The 17793-nt window shown below is 44.1% G+C and overlaps 1 protein-coding gene across 2 annotated transcripts in view; it reads right to left on the bottom strand.

Annotated features, from left to right (window-relative positions):
- Window positions 1–17793, bottom strand: part of LOC139622494 (spectrin beta chain, non-erythrocytic 1) — a 101829-nt gene that overhangs the window by 50623 nt on the left and 33413 nt on the right. The window contains exon 1 of one of the 2 annotated variants that reach the window (XM_071479818.1): window positions 10431–11504. The exons of the other annotated variant lie outside the window; for it this stretch is intronic. Within the exon in view, the coding sequence (XP_071335919.1) occupies window positions 10431–10680 (250 nt within the window). The 5' untranslated portion in view covers window positions 10681–11504. Of the gene's footprint in view, window positions 1–10430; window positions 11505–17793 lie in introns of those variants that run through there. 2 annotated transcript variants of the gene reach the window in all.

The following is a 17793-nucleotide window of genomic DNA, read 5'->3' on the forward strand; positions in this document are numbered from 1 at the left end:
GGAAGGAGAGGAGGAGGAAGAATAAAGAGGAGACACGTCCTCCACCACAGGTGAGGGGGGGGCGTTTTCAGAGTCATTCAACCGTCCAACAACAGATCCGCTTGATGGGTGGTTGGTTACAGAAGCAGTGGCTGGAAACCCCCCCTGTCATCTGCAGACTGGCTGAAAACGCTGCAGAGTCTCTGCTCTTGAGCGAAGCTCCGCCCCCAGTTCAGCAGCCTCCAGGTGTGAGTGTGAAGCTGTGTCTTCTCTGATCCCCGTGTCTTTCTTACATTCGTGATGCAGCCTCCTCGCAGACGAGGAGCTAAATGAGGCCGTACCAATATGATCAGTAACCTCTGATAACATCTGATTTAATCTGTTTCCACTGATGTTTGTCATTTAAAGATCCGTCAACAGCAGCTGAAAGAGACAAGGCCACTTCCTGGATGTTCTACATGCTGCTGTTACAGACGAGGGAGGAGAGAATAAGAAGATAATAAGGTTCTTAACTTTGACCTGGATCCAAAACAAACCCTGAGTTAAAGACACCAGAGGGTCTCACAGGTCCGACCTCGTCTCCAGGTACGAGACGGAGTCGTCCTCTGTGGAACATGAGGGTCAGAGTGAGGAGGAGGAGGAGGAGGAGGAGGAAGAAAACCAAAACTGTAGCTGCAACAATATGTTGATTAAAAGGTAAAAATGATCATTATATTACAATCAATTAATGTGTTCGTGAAAAATTCTGTGGTTCCAGCCTCAATCAAGAATTTCCTGCTTCTCTTCGTCACATTTCACTGGAGACAAAACAGACGAAGACGTCTGCAGACACCGTGTTTGGCTCGGTGGAGACGAGACGCACAAAACGTCTCACTGAAAAACAATCAGCTGATCGATCAATCAAGAAAACAAGCATCGGTCGCCGCCTTCGCCAAGACTGTGTGTGTCTGTGTTAAACAGACTGAACATATCAAACATCTGTTTCCACTAACAGACAGAGACACCCAGGGTCTCACACACACACACACACATACACACACACACACACACACACACACACACACACACACAGCTCTGTTCACTCTCCCATGTCTGTGGTGTGTTTCCAAATCCAGCCCAGTTCTGGGCCATTCAGGGTGGATCGCATGACATTAACCAAACACACACACACACACACACACACACACAGTGTAATGGTAACATGCGGCGGCCTCCCTGCTCCTCCTGTGGGAGCTCAGGAATGTTGGAATCCTGGACGTGCAAAGCTGGAAGTGTGTATTTTGATAAGGTTATACGATCGTGTGTGTGTGTGTCACTGTTGAGGTAAAAAGCCTCATGTGTTCGATGCTCTGAGCAGCAGACTCTAGAACCTTCCACAGAAAACAGCTTTATATCAGTGGAATGCTACGTTTAGCGTTAGCTTCATTGTTAGCCTGATGACTGATCTTCCATCACCTTCCTCTTTAATAAAGTGGGTCGAGTTGGTCGAGCTGCGTCTTCTAAAAAACTTCAAAACTATAATGGAGTCTGGTGCCTGTCTCTGTGGAGGATCTGTCCTCTGCAGCGTTTTGCCTGCCGACGTTATTCTGACACTGTTTCAGTTATATATTTATGATACAAAGCAACATGACAGGTTTGTTCTGTCATTACAACATATGAACGATGTTTTAACAATATAAAATATAATAAAATGTGTTGAGAGCAACATAAAGTCAGTTCAGTTTTTATTTGGTGGAAGATTCTAAAATGTGAAGATTTGTAGCTTTAATCTGTTTTATTTCCTTCATTTATTTTTGGATTGTGAACATTTTAACAGACTTTGACATTAATCAGTATTTTCTGATCGTTTACAGACGTAACAGTTGATTGATCCAAAAATAGTGAAGACAAATGAAAATAATCATCATTTGCAGTCGTATATTTAACCAGTGTTATGAGTCAGGGGCCTGAAGGAAGAGCCTGTCTGACATTTTCACTGCTGAAGATCCCTCTTTTAAAATCCAGATCTATGTCGACAATACTGAGAATCTGTAATAATAATAATAATGATAATAATGATGATAATAATAATAATACTATCAGCCTGTAACACAGTCGACACTGCAGACTCAGGCGGAGGTAAATCTACATTCAGTTAGTAACATCATTTAAAAAGGATTCACAGCTCTGCTTACACAGTTGAACCACATCAGGAGTTTCCTTTGGTGGATTTCTAAAAAAATATCAGAGTGTTTGATCCTGTTTAGTATAATATCTGTGCAGAGGTGTGAGTGTGGACCTGCTGAGGTTTGCAGAGGATTCACAAAAACCACTTCAGCATCAGCAAAACTCAACTGCTACTGATCCTTTCAGCCAATCAGAGACCACAACACTGAGCTTGTCTCAGAGTCTCAGCCAATCACACGCTGACCTCTGTTACACTCCGAAATATGAGTCGAGGCCAAATGAATGGATGTGAATGAGACATTGTGTGTCTGACACACACACACACACACACACACACACACACACACAGAGAACGTGAGCCAGAATGAGGAACAGAGGAGCATTGAGAGCTGAACACTGGCCAACTGATGATCAGCCTGTTGAACTGACTGGAGCCATATGTTGACTCTGTTGTCTGACTCCAGGTCAGATCTTCACCTTCAGCTGCAAACTACAAGTTAATTACTTCAGGTCGTGTTTCGTGTCTCTGAGGCGACGCCCACACTCCAGGGTTCAGTCGGAGGCAGAGGCTGAGACTTTTGGAAATGATGATGCAGACGCCCACGTTAGCTCTCTGATTGGCTGTCATCAGTCATGATGCAGGTACTGCTCTAACATGTCGCAGCATTTGCTTTGTGACGACTCCCGGTCTGCGTTTTCCGCCTCACGTCTTACGTCCAGGTCAGACTTGAGTCCTCGTGTCTTCAGCTCGTGTCACCGAGCAGAACATGACCAGGAACGATTTCGTCCCTGATCGCTCACCCCCACTTTCACCCACTCACCTCCCACCCACAGATGATGCAGAGAGGCTGAGCTCCGAGGTTTCACTGAGGTTTCTTCCTCGGTTACCTTGACAACAGCAGGTGAGCCTCAGTAACTGCACAGGTGCACTGCTGACAGTCTGACAACACAACACAAGTCATTTAACAAACACACAACACGTGTGATCAGAACAGGACTCTCTCAGGTTCCACCTGATCAGGACTTTAGTTCCGGATCAGCCGGAGTTCAGCTGAAGATAATCCTGACATCACATCGAGTCAATATTCATGGGGTTTGTGACTCATGTTATTATAACTATTATTTAGTGTGTTGTCATGTTAGCATAGCGTCAGTCAGTGAGCTGCTACAACGCCAGCCCTGTTTTTTAGTCTGTATTTCTTCATTAAGGCAAACTAGCAGCATTAACAGCAGCTGATTTTCTGTTAGCAGCTCCTGTTTGCAGTGAACCTGTGGACACACAGACAAATGTCCCTGGATCACTGCGACGCTGAAGAGAAGTTAAAAATGTGTCAATTCTCAGGCAAGTTCTGCAGTTATAAGTCTTTTTTTTAAAGATTTCTAAGCGAGTTTATGGATGTTTAATCATGATGGACACCAGAGATAATAACAACGCTGGAAAGTGAACGTTACCCTGAATCTAAAAATGTGTGTTTCATGTGTGTGTTCAGATTAGTCTGAGTTACGTGTCAGAGAAGTTTGACACACACAAAACTCTGCTAAAAACTGATCTTCCACTATTTTGTGGTTGTGAATTAAAGTCCTCGTCCTCATGGAGCCAAACAAACCCAACAGGGCTAAAGCAAGACCCCACAGAGGAGCCCGAGCCCAACACAGTCCAGAGTCCAGAGGCCGCACACACACACAAACACACACACACAAATCCCCACCTAACGACAACCAGCTACATTCACACATTAATACAACACATACACGCACTGATAAAGCAGCCGAGCCCATTTAACCTTTACATTCCTGCTGCAGATCATTACAACACACCAGGAGGTAAGAGATAAGAGCACACACACACACACACACACACACACACACACACACACACACACACACGTGTTTTCTTAACCTATCACACACAATCTAATGGTCACACCTGCTCTGACTGAATCTTTCTTTCAGTCTCATCATCAAAACAGATTTTTACGATTTATTGGCAGAAAAAACACAAAAACGCAAGATTCAAAAGACGTAGGAAGTTTTTGTGCGTGTGTGTGTGTGTGCGTGTGTGCGCGTGTGTGTGTGCGTGTGTGTGTGTGTGTGTGTGCGTGGCCTGCTGTTCCTTTCACACTGACAGCTGAATAAAGACTCCATGCCTTCCTCCTCCTCCTCCTCTCTTCCTCTTCACGCTGCTTCTTATAAAACTCGTCCACAGACAAACAGGCTGTAAAACAGGCAGCTCAGCATCACGGCTCATTTACAAAACTGCTGTCAAACCCAAATCAGCTTCACTTCATTACAGTCACTGTGTTAACTTCACCAGCGTCAGCGCAGTGAGGATGACTCGGATTCCTCAGCACTGAGAGGAGACGCTCTATGGTTGTGTGTGTGTGTGTGGTGTGTGTGTGTGTGTGTGTGTGTGTGTGTGTCACTGTGATGCTAATGAAACAGCAAAGTGCTACAGACACACATCATCATCTCATAACTTTCCTCCAGGGTCACTGGGTTCAGTTTATCAGCTGACACATCTTCATCTAGAGCTGCAAGTCAGGGTCGACCTCATCATCAATAATCAGACTGATTATTATTATTGTTATTATTGTTATTATCACTTGAGGTTTAGCAACACTTTGGTTTTTCATCATTAACGCTGACTGCTGAGGTGGACAGGTTCACGCTGTAAGAAACTCCAGATCAGAGTTTAAATTCATCACATTTCTTTCAATAAACATCAGAGCAATTTATAGATCTGTGCAATTAGAAGCTTAGTGGTGGAGGAGGAAACAAAAGAAGGAGGAGGAGGAGAAGAAGAAGAAGAAGAAGCAGCCATTGTTGTGTTTAGGCTGTAAATGCTGATGTTCATATTTTTGACACTTGGACTGTTTGTGTTTGTTAGAGATGGAGATCTCAGATGGCAGAATTATAATCCATGATATAATTATAGATTCTAAAAGCATGAAAGCAGTTTCCTGATCAGCAGTTGTTCATTTCTATGAGACTTTAAAACAGTGGCTGAAGCAAAATGTGAAACTACTGACAAATTTAGTTTATAATTTGGTTTCTAATCCTGTGGTTTTCTGTCAGTTTGTTCAAACCTCAGAGAAACTGATTAGAGCTTCAGTGATGAAGTGAGATCATCTCTTCATCGCTGCGGTTCCAGGTTTCTGTCAACTTCTGCTTTTTTAAAACAAATATCTGCTGCTGCTCATCCTGTGCAGCTGATAACCTGAACCACCGAGGACACACACACACACACACACACACACACACGCACACACACACACACACACACACACACACACACACACACTTTATCATGTTTTCTGTTTATTTTTAGTTTTTACTTTATGATGTTTTTCTCTCTCTGGGCTCAGATAGGCCCCGCCCCCATTCTGCTGTTGTGAGCATGCTCAGTGAAGCATTCCCGTCAAAGAGCCCTTTCATCCTGCAGATCTGAGTGTGTGGAGCGAGACGACGTGATCACACACACACACACACACACACACACACACACACACACACACACACACACACACACACAGGGGGTGGTTTCCCTGTTCTTCCTCAGACTGTCACACAGCTCCTTCCTCAGACACCTTCTGCCCAAACACTCAACACCACTGTTCTCTGTCCCCGTCTGTAACTGAACCGGCTGACCCCCCCACCCCCCCTTTTCTGAGTCACTTCCTTATTTTCAATGTTTCAGTTGTTTTCATTCAGGTAAAGCCAGCTACAGTAGAAACATAAATCTCTACGAGATGTTTTAGTTAAATTTACAATGGATTAATTTCACAACAAGAAAAACATCACAGGTTTGATTTCTGCCTGGAAAAACATTCAACTTCCTGTGTTTAAAAACAATATTTGAACTATTTTAACACAATTTAAATGAATTAAATTAATTAAGACTGATGCATTTTAACTCCACCGTCACTATTTTTTCTTTTTTTTTTTCAATAACACAAGTGTGCTGATTGATTTTCTGACTACACTGAAATGAATGGAAACTAGTGATGAAGAGGAGGAAAAATATATGAAAAATCTGAAATACTGATGTGAAGGAAACATCAGCTGTAAACAAGAAAACAAAGCCCTGACACTTACGTGAGATATGTTATGTTTATGTTATATTTCATCCTTAACTTTAAGTCTAACGACTGAGCATCAATTAACAGTACATTAATAAACACTTTGAATATCCTGATGATTATATATAATATATATATTATCTGATTATAACGAGAGTATAAATCATTTGAACTCTTTCTGTCCTGGTTATTGATGCTACTTTAAGTAAAGTGTTAATTAAATCATTAATAAAATGTTTTTTAAATATGCTCCTGTTAGTGTTAAAAACTACACAACAGCTGAATGTTTTTTTAATAATCTGGTGATTAGTGCATCATGAGTCCCAGAACCTGACACTGACGATGAAGGACGGAGGATGAGGAGGAGCGGGGCCGGTCCTCATCCCTCCTTTGTGTGACTTTTATCAGGACGAGACGGCGGACGCTTCCTTTAATTTCACTAAGAGGATGGATGGGGGGGGGGGTGATCAGGGTGATGACAGCAGCTCGACTGAACCTCATGAAACATTGATGAGGTGGAGGAGGAGAAAGAGGAGAAGAGGAGGGAGGACGGAGGAGTGGATGAACACCTTTTAGACACAGAGAGAGAGAGAGAGAGAGAGAGAGAGAGAGAGAGAGATGACAATGTGGTTTATCTCCCAGACCATGTTAGACACACCCCCTCCCCTCTGTTAATCCCCTCACACACACACACACACACACACACGGAGCGCGGGGGCTCCCAAACCACCAAGCCGTCCGCTGATTGGCTGGCTCAGGACAACAGAGCAGGAGAGGGGGATGCTGGGAACAGAGAGAGGGATGATGGTCTTGTTGTGTGAGCTTGGCTGAGTGTGTGTGTGTGTGTGTGTGTGTGTGTTTGATGTGATCTCACAGGAAGAGTGTTGTTGTTGTAACGGCCAATCAATTCATCATCTATCAGTATTTCACTCTTTTCTGCCTCATATTTAAATCACAATCCATAAACCAAATAAGGAGAGTGAAGCCCCGCCCACCACATATCTGGAAACAAAGGCTCCTATTGATGGACACCAGACACACACTGATTTAAACCATTATTACTATGTTTTAACTCTTTCTTTAATCAGGTCGTCTGGTTGAGAAGCAGATTTTCAGTGTTTCAACAAAGACAAGAACACAAAGACAAACACACCCTCAGAAAACAGAAATAACACAACTGAGACACAACTAATACAAATAATGACAAACATTAGAGTTTAAAGGTTTGATGAGCAGAACCAGGCTCATCATCTTCTTGACTAATCACTTCCTGTTTGTTAGAACCTGAGTTCAGGCTGTTGAGAATCTAGAGAATTCTGGATCTAGACAGAAAACACGTGCGTATCGACCCTTGTTTAAAAAAGAGCAGCGTACCTTTACCGGCTCTTTCGCTGTTTAGTTCTGGAGTTCGTTGCTCGACTTGACAAATGTTTCAGGATGATGTTGTACATCTTGCAAAGCTAATCTTTAAGTTTCTAAATCCAAACGCACCCAAACGCTCACTGAAGACACCTCTACTGTGCGTTTCCTGCAGAAACTTCTAAAACCAAACTATCCTCCCACATTCTTCATGAGCTCCAGTTACACTTTGGTCAAAATGCAGCTTCGTTCCCTGTGGAATCTGGTTATTGAGCAATAAGTAAACTTGCCTTGACCTCAGCAGTAAAACACATCACTTAAAAGATAAGACACCAAATTATCTGCTCTTCTCCAAAACAACACATCAGACCTTCAACAACACGACGCAACACTTCATGAACCTCTGACAACATGGCGTCCTTTTGGGACCTTTGGGTCTTTGAGCAACATCTTACAGGACATTTCGAGATGCTGACCGATCCCATCGCTAGGATGTTAGAGAAGCCTTCATCACCTCCTCTTCACTGTTTTAGCTCACAGCCCCACAGACTTCCTGCTGCCCCACCTCCACCTGGCCCCGAGCCAGCGGGCTACTTCCAGAGAGGACGATGATGCTGAAGGTTTCTGGGCATCATCACATCGATGAGGCTCCATTAACCTTCAGCTAAATTCAGCCTGAGGGTAAGTTTACACCAAAGTGTTTCTGCATTTAGTTTGGTATCGAATCCTTTTAATGATGATGATGATGATGATGATGATGATGATGATGATGATGATGATGATGATGATGATGATGAACAGTGACTGGAGAGACTCTGGCTTCCTCTGTGAGGAAGAGTAAAAACTTTCACTGTTTGTTTTTAATCAGCTTCTTTTGAAGCAGATGAGTCAGGAATAAATATTAACAGTCGTCTCTACTTTCATCTGGTCAGTTGACTAATGTTGTGACACAGACTCAAAGTGATTCATAAATAATAATTCAGTGATGACTGCCGTTTATTATTTCACTGTGTATCTCTGGCCATTGTTCCAGAATAACGCCTGCTGCCTTGTGAAGTAAAAAAGACAAAAGAAAAGGAAGAGAAATAAACGACATTTTGGTTCTTACATTTAAAACTGAGGCTTTTACACAAACATGTTTGAAGAGATGAGCAAACGTTTGTTCACTTTACTGACAAGAGTAAACAAAGGGCTCCATCTTGGATCAGGTGAAAGGTCAAGTGGATGTAAAGAGCTGCAGGGACGATTTTAGCATCTGGGTTAGCATCCCTCCGCTAACAGCCAATAGGATTTCTCCGTTGTGTTTTGGATGATCAGAGAAAATCAGCAGCAGTTCCTGACCCTGACAGGTTTGGTTCAGCAGGATCATCTTCACTAATGACTCCACTTTCTGATGTTTGAAGCCTAAACACAACCAGCAGCAGTAAAAAGCTCATGTTAGGCTCTAAACCAACGACACCACGGTCACATGACTTCACCGTCACCACCACTAACCTTCAGCCTGTAGTCTGATTCAGCTCTGAGCTCTTCTACAGAAGCCTTTCCTCTGACAGAGTTAGTGACAGTCTGTAGAAACACAGCGAGGCTGTAAAGGTGGACTGGTGAGGAGGTCGGTTTCATGTTGGACTGATGACGTTTAACGTCCCCGACGACCTCTGTCGTCTCATCTAGACTCTTGTTAGCAACCGGCCTTTTTAACAGAGAAGCTTCTAGAATCAGGGCTGAGGGATTTACTGACGGATCTGATGTCAGAGAATCAAACCTGAACATGTGTTGAGCTGCTGTTAAACACAGACCTGACTTCAACCAGAAACACATTCAAACACCAGAGACTCAGAACCAGGAACAGGAAGTGACAGGAAGTGAGGACATGAAACTGGTTTCCAGGTCCTCGTCCTGGTTCAACAGGAAAGTTTTCATGCCGTTCTTCAAACTTTTCCCAGATTAAGTTTTTCCCTCTCAAAGTTGTCAAATGTTGTGTAGATTGTAAGAGATACAGTTTGATCACGTTAAAGTTCCTGGTCAGAAGAAGCTGTCAGACGTTTGACGGCTGCAGTCTCTCAGATGCTTCCATTGAAATCAACGTGCTCATTCCTCTTTAATAATATTTTAAATGACTTGGGTAACTGGACGTTTGTCAGCGAGCCGACACCCTCCTGACTCATCACACAGCAAACTGACTGACAAGAGAGGACTGGGGGGGGGGTGGGGGTCACAGCTCAGATCACAACTACCTGACAGAATCTGGGTGTGGGAGGTGAAACACTACCCTCCTCCTGCTGCCCTTCAGCAAGGCACTGAGTACCCAGCAGCCCCGGCGCAGCTGATCAGTGTTATCAGAGCAGGACTGTGTGTGAAGCAGGGTGGGGCTGGGACACAGTGGGTTTACTCACATAAAGTCAGAGCTGCTGAATCATCCACACTGAGATTTCACTTCAACATGAACTCGACTAAAACTGATCACAGACCAGTTCAGTAGATTCTGTAAAACTTTTCTAACGTTACATCCACTTTTCTTCTTCTTCACACGAAATGACAAGGAGATAAAACTCACTTGAAGTGTGTAAACTCTCTCCAGCTTTGTGATGAGGTCACTCTACTGAACCGTGTTTGTTCAGACTCATTTTAAAGCTGCTGCTCTCGTCTGGCTCCGACTCTCCACCTCCTGAAGCCGTTTCTAAGAATTCAGGCTCTTTCTACTGTTTCACTCCCTCGATGTCACTCTGTCTTTTTCAGCCACTGCTCAGTTCATCCAAGTTTTCAACTGCAGGATATGTTGCAAGCATTTCTCATGCAACCAGACCCCCCCCCGCTCCCAATGCCCCAATGCCTGAGCTCCTGTCTTACCTTGAAGCTGTTTGAACCTCCCCTCCAGCTGGTTGTAGTTGAAGGCAGCCTGGCCAGAGAATCCAGGGCTGGGGCTGGGCCCCCTGATGGGGCTGAGGCTGGGGCTCGGACCCTGGCCAGGGCTGGCTGCGTGAGATGGGCCGGGGCCGCCCGAGGATGGGGACAGAGGGCCACCGTAGTCTGAGCTTGGGGATAGCGGGCCGGGGGACAGAGGGCCGGGGAGGCCACTGGTGGCGCTCTGAAGCTCCATGATGAAACTCCAAAGAGGACGATGGGAGATTCAGAGGAGAAGAGTCCACAGAGGCATCGGGGAGACGCCCCCCAAGAAATATCACAAGTTCCAACTGAACAAACCAGTTTCCAGTTAAATGTAAGAGAGGAAACCAGAGCACGAGTCGCTCTGCAGCAGCGGGAAGCTCAAGTTTCAACAGGACTGAGTTTAGTCCAGGGAATAAATTTGAGTTGTAACAGGATAAACTGGTCTCAGCAGAGAGAAGCTGGGTTAAGTTTCCAACAGGACGACGACGTCTCCGGCAGAATAAACTTCACTTTACAGACACATCAAGTGTTCCAGAAGATAAACTGATCTGAAATGATTTAAACCTGAGTTTAACACAGAGAGGAAGACTCACGACTCTTCTTCACACTTCCAGACAGCAGGACTGAGCGATGGAGAAGCCGAGAGACACAGGAGATGAACTGCAGAGTCTCTCTCTCTCGCTCTCTCTTTCTGTGTTTCAGCAGTGTGGAGGCAGAACTCGCTGGCTCAGCAGACGCACCGCGGCGACGGCGGTGGCAGCATCATGCTTCTGTTTCCTCCCATCCATCCATCTGTCAGTGTCTTCAGTGATCACACCTTCCCTCCGCTCAGGAATCCTCCACCCATCCTCCGTGAAAACACACACACTCCCACTCACACACACCCGTCTGAGGAACCAGCACAATGAGGAGGAGCAGACGGCGCTGCAGCGAGAGACAGACACAGAGGGAGAGAGGGAGCGATGGAGGGAGGTAGAGAATGAAAGCGTGGGTTTGTCCTCCGGTGAGCAGCAGCGGCAACTCACACACTGAAAACACCTTCAGATGGAGGGAGAGTCCAGGGGGGGAGGGGCCGCCAGCAGGAGCAGCCACTCCTCCCAACGGCCAATCGCAGCCCTCGCTTTTAGCAATGATGTCATTGCCTCATTAGCATAAGGGGCGGAGAGGGAGGAGGGCGAGAGAGAAAGACAAACAGGAGGAGAGAGAGAGAGCTGAAAGAGCTTCTGTTCACACTGAAGATAAAACTGGAAAAAATTTAGATTTTCACCACAAATATGAAAAACTGATGAATGATGTTTAAGGTTGAGACAGAAATGATCCTCAGGACTGAACTTTCTGATGTGTGCTGCAAAATATCTTCTATCTACAGAGGTCACGTGGAGCATGTTGCTCCTCTTGCCCCAAGAGTAATTTTAAGTAATTTAACTGTATTTATTTATGTTTAATTACACTGTAGTTGTAAATTACATATAAATGCTACATATATTTTTTATTTTTCAGTGCTTTTGAAGAGAGAAACCTTTATAAAAATGTTTCCTCCTGCTCATTTTTAAGCAGGAAAAAGCAAAAGTCAACAGAGAGACTGAAGTGTAAAACTGACTGTATTTAAAGTGAGGTCATTATTTATGGAGGGTTAGTTTCCTGATAACCAAAAACCTTCAGAGCCGACACTGAGCTTCCTCTGGTCCTCAACACAACACACAGCAAGTCTGAAGCCGATCAGATGAGAAAATCTATTTATTAGCAGCATCTGGAACAGGAAGCATCTACGACCTCCAGCTGTTTGTTTGTCTGTTTGTCTGTTTGTCTGTTTGTCTGTTTGTCAGCAGGATTATGCACCAAACGTGTTGGAGGGAGGAGACAAGGATCTGGACACAGTAAAAAGGGCAGATGTTAATTTTAATTACTTCACTTCAGATTGTGAGTTTTGTCATTTTACTGCAATTCTCACAAAATAATGTTTGAAGATACTGAAAACACAAACACACACACACACACACACACACACACACACACAAACAGTGAGTGTGGTAGCAGCAGCGTTCAGAAACACTTCCCTCAGTTCAACATGTAACTGATAAAACTACACAACAACAACAACAGTCAGTAATGAGACGGTTCCTGCAGCTGTGGAGGTGTTCGAATGATCAGAGCAGGAAGTGAAAGCACAGCTGTGCCACATCAGGATTAAAGACAAGAAACTAGAACAGCTACTTCAGGACGTGTGCAGGATCGTTCTGCACAGAGGTTACACTTCCTGTCTCACCTGCACAGGTTCATCTGCCTCAGATCGGCCAGTGTTTGATGCTCAGTCACCTGAGCAGGTGTCTCCTGGACGTTACAGTCATGTTTTCATGTTGTTAAAGTGATGCTACACACACACACACACACACAGATATCATATGAAAAATCCTCATTCTGATTCATCCTGACACTGAGGCTGCAGCTTCTTCGTGCTAATATAGAAGAGACGGGTCGTACTGAGAGAGAAAACAGGGTGGAGTGTGTGTGTGTGTGTGTGTGTGTGTGTGTGTGTGTGTGTGTGTGTCCCTAATATTAGAGCCTGTTGTGGAGATGTTCTTCCTGTCTGAGCCCTGCCAGCACTTCCTGTTTGATCCTGCTGTCCATCAATAGCGCGCGCGCGCACACACACACACACACACACACACACACACACACACACACACACACACACACACACACACACACACACACACACACACACACACACACACACACACACACACAGCAGGTTTGGAAGAAGGTGGAGATGTCAGAAAGTTAAAGACCACACAGACAAAATTGAGCAAAGGAGGAGAATCAGCTTCACTTCCTGCACAACTGACACAATCAACAGGGAGGAGGTGAAAGGTCAGAGGTCACAGCATCAAGACAATACATGGAACAAATATTCATGTGACCCTGAAATAACTGCAGAAGACTGAAACCTGAACGTGAAAACAGACAGAAGGTTTTAGTGCAACAAACAAAATCAATAATGATTATTGATCATAATTTTGACCAATAGCTCCAGTTATTGAAATAATTATACAAACACTCTGCTGTGAAAAGCATGAAAAGCAGCTGGTACTTCACACACTTCAGAAGCAGGTAGTGAAAGTCAGGGCGTCACCACACCCTCATCTTTTCTTTTAAGTTTCTGGATGAAAGAGAAACTTTTCTTTCACTTCTGCTCTAGTTGAATCACAGTCACAAACACGACCTTTGACCTGATTAAAAAGCCGCCAACTCCACCCAGAGACGGTTTTAACTGTAGTGAAGCAGAATGTTGACAGATAAAAGGAGAATAAAGGTCACAGAGAGAGCAGGAGAGCTGATGAGGATCATTAAAGGACAGAACCAGAACCAGCTCCAGCATTTAGCAGCTCAAGAGCCAGAAACAGGCTCAGAGTCAAAATAACTTTATGGACGTTTTTCTCAGCAGCTGGTGGAGACTAAAGACGGAGCTAAAAGAGTCTCTGACTCTCTGTCTCTGCTGTTTGCTTATTATTTTCGTTACCAGCTGCAATGAATCTTGGGATATGTAAATAAAAACACGTCTCATCAAGGAATCAGTCATTAACAAAGCTTCCTGATTCATTGTAATGACGTTTAAAACCAGAAACAGCTTCAGCTCCCAGATCAGTGCAGAGGTCAAAGGTCAGAGGTCGCAGCAAACAGAGAGCAGATGGAGGGGACGTTTCTGCAGCTGATGGGAACAGTCAGGGTTCTGTTGATAATCTGTGTGACAACACGTTCTGTCCTGCTGCTCGCCGCCCGCATGCTGAGCATCACACCGCGTTTCCTGCCGTCATCTGGCTTCCTCGTGGCTCGGCCCCTCAGGGGCGACCCCGCCGCCGAACCAAACACACCATTCATCCAGCCGGAGCGGAGCCCGACCGCTCACGCTGCTCGAGGACGAAACGCCTCCAATGCTGAGTTTTTCTGTTTCTGTAAATTATTTATGAATCATCTGCAGCTGCTCAGTGATGACATCATCACCACGGTCCAGAGCTGGTGCTGCGTTCAGGGCTCAAACTTGTGTCGCTGCAGTGGTGAATTTCACACCGACACGCCGCCTCAGCCTCCTGACCACACAAAGACATTCCTGTGAGGTCACAGCAGCAGCAGCTTCGCCATGGCGGCCATGTTGGAACTAAACAGTCTGACTGACGAGGTGATGGACAAACAAGCAGTTGTGATTTTTACTGGATGAAGGAAAAGTTTCGTATTTAAATGTCTGAAAATGTCCGACCACAGCTCAGAACCACAGACCTGAAGTTTAGGATCATAGAAGAATCTGGAAACTGGAAAAAATAAAGAAGGAGCTGGAAACAGAACTGATTCATTTTTATTTATATTCCGACTCATCTGTCGTTTCTCTGAGGAGGATCAATAAAGTTTAACTGATTTTATCTTAGAAGAGAAAGAAAGAGAAAAAACAAACAGGAAGTGAGGATGAAAGAATCTGTATAAATAAATAAAAAGAGAAGAAGAAGCTTCTTTACTTTCACTTTCTCTGGTGTTGTAAAACCACACATTAAAAAAAACAGACACCCCAACATTCCCAGCATTCCACCATCTGGTCCTCTGAACAGGAAGTGTGTATGTGTGTATGTGTGTGTGTGTGTGTGTGTCTCTGTGGGGAACCTGGACTGTTCCTGGTTCAAATTACTGAGTGGTCGACTGAGTCGTTTTCACCCATTAATAAACTAATAATAACAGCACGTATCAATACTGATTAACTTCTTATTAAAGTCGATATAAACCAACACTGAGACTCCTGCTGTTTGCATCATCTCAGTCACCGTTTCCCTGAATGATTATGAAATCTAACACGCAGCAGCTGCAGCTCATGGTTTTCATTATTCAAGACTGATTCATCGCTCCATTGTTTTCTCAATAAAAAAATCAAAAAATCATTGGCCTCTCAGGTTTTTCTGTCTATTTTCTGTAGTTGGGTCAATGTATTTCCAGTTTTGTCCGTCAGGTCTGTTCTGGGATCAGAAACAGGTTTGATTTAACATGAACTGACATCATAACCTGCTGAACATTTTATTATATTTGTCTGAGACCAGCAACATGAACAAGTTTCAGTTTCCTGAGGTAAAAGATGATAAAAAGATGAATCCAAGAAATAATCAGCAGGTTTTTTTTCACCAACAGAAGAAGCCAAATTTCTCAAATGTTTCATGTTGTAAAGTCCAAACTTTGATTTGAGTCAGGAACTATCTGATGAGACGTTTGAGGTTCGACAGCTTCCTGTGAGGAGCTGATGATCCGACTCCTCGTCTTCACCAGGCTTATTTTAAACCAACAGAGTGACCAGAAACACCTCGAGGCTGCAGCCATGTTTGAACACAGTCAGCAGCCGACCTCAGCACGAGCTGGGCCGAGTGTTAACCCTGTTTCCTCTCTCCTCAGTTTGACTTCAAGGTTTTTAGCCTCAACTCGTCCTGCTCTTCAGTCCACAGTGAAACTACGACTGAACGTCCACAATGACAAACACACACACTCAGGGTGCTACTGCAGTATAACAAACACACACACACACACACACACACACACACACACACACTTCTTCTGTCTCTGCCTTCACTGTAAGTAGATCTACCCACGTTTCCATGGAGACCAGCGGTTTTGTGTTTCCCAGGATATCATATGGAGGTGTAACACACACTTTTGCACTTTTGCTTCAGACACACACACACACACACACAAGCTGACAGGTGAAGGGTCGAAGGTTGAACTGACTGAAGTGAAGCTGGAGCCTGAGTCGAGTTTCTCTTCACGTTCAGCCTGAAACCAACGACTGAGAAATGTTTTCAACCAGAGTCCAGCTGCATGTTTGAAGAAACTTGTACTGTTTGGTATATATCGTGATTGACTGGTCACATGACGGATCAATAAATTGAATATAAGCCAACTGGAGCCTTTATTGTTGATGATCCATCAAACACAGAGACGATCAGTTAATAATGCATCAAACTTGAAGCCGGAGAAGCTGAAACTGTTCAGACTGATCAGTTTCTATCTGATCAGTCAACTGTGTCTTCAAACTGTTTCACACTGAAACTCTGAGCTGAACAGGGTTTCACTGATGCATCTGTTACTACACAGTCACCGTAGCAACGGTTACCACAGGACAGTAAAACCACTTCAGCTGCTCAAACTTTATTTAAACTGCTGCTGGTTAGTCCTGGTGTTCAGCTCGTTAACGGCACAAACAAAGACTCTGTTTGTAATCAAAGGAGGGAGGCCAAGGACACACACACACACACACACACACACACACACACTCAGCCTGTATCAAATACAGTGCTATTTCAATGTCATCACCCCACACATCCTCCAGCCTGCTGAGCTCAGCACGAACAGGAAGAGGCTGCAAACAGGAGGAGGAGGAGGAGGAGGAGGAGGAAGAGGAGGAGGAAGAGGAGGAGGAGGAGGAGGAGGAGGAAGAGGAGGAAGAGGAGGAGGAGGAGGAGGAGGAGAAAGAGGAGGAGGAGAAAGAGGAGGAGGAGAAAGAGGAGGAAGAGGAGGAGGAAGAGGTGCACGTCCACACTGCAACATCTGAAAACATCTGTCAGTCTCAGCTCAGACTGTAGCTGCTCAGGACGACGTCCAGAGTCTGACTGTCACAGAATATTTCAGTTTACCAACTCACATTTTACCATGTTTTTATATCTGTTGGTCTTTAGTTGTTAGTCTCAAGTACACAACATGTGACAGCTACAGCTACACAACAGCTACACAACATGTGACAGTTACAGCTAAAGCTGCAACTACAACTACACAACAGATACAGATACAGCTACAACTACAACTAAAGCTACACATGTGACAACTACAGCTGCAGCTAAAGCTACAACTACACAACAACTACAACAAAAACTACAGCTACACAACACGTGACAACTACAGCTACACAACAGCTACACAACATGTGACAACTACAACTACACAACAGCTACAGCTAATGTACCAACAGTTGTTTGTTATGGTCCAAAATTGTGGAACCAACTAAAACATCCAACTAATTCTGTTTCTTTAAGAAACATTAGCTTTTATTGAATTAGCTTTTTGACTGAATCTTTAATTCTATTTTTTTCCACTAAATTTTTTTGTATTTTATCATTTTTTATTTATTCGTTCATTTTCAGGTTCTGCACGTTCATGTAAAGTACTTTGAGCTTCATGCTGATATATTAAGGTTTATTATTAATGTCATTCAGTTATATTTGTCTAATGACGTCAAATATTTTACTCTAACGTGTAATAAAAACAGAAGTAATACATGTAAGAGAAAACCTAACTGAGCTGA

The sequence above is a fragment of the Trachinotus anak genome, unplaced genomic scaffold (genome assembly GCF_046630095.1).
Source record: "Trachinotus anak isolate AG129_WGS33_773 ecotype Australia unplaced genomic scaffold, CSIRO_AGI_Tana_v1 ptg000007l, whole genome shotgun sequence".
Classification (NCBI taxonomy): domain Eukaryota; kingdom Metazoa; phylum Chordata; class Actinopteri; order Carangiformes; family Carangidae; genus Trachinotus; species Trachinotus anak.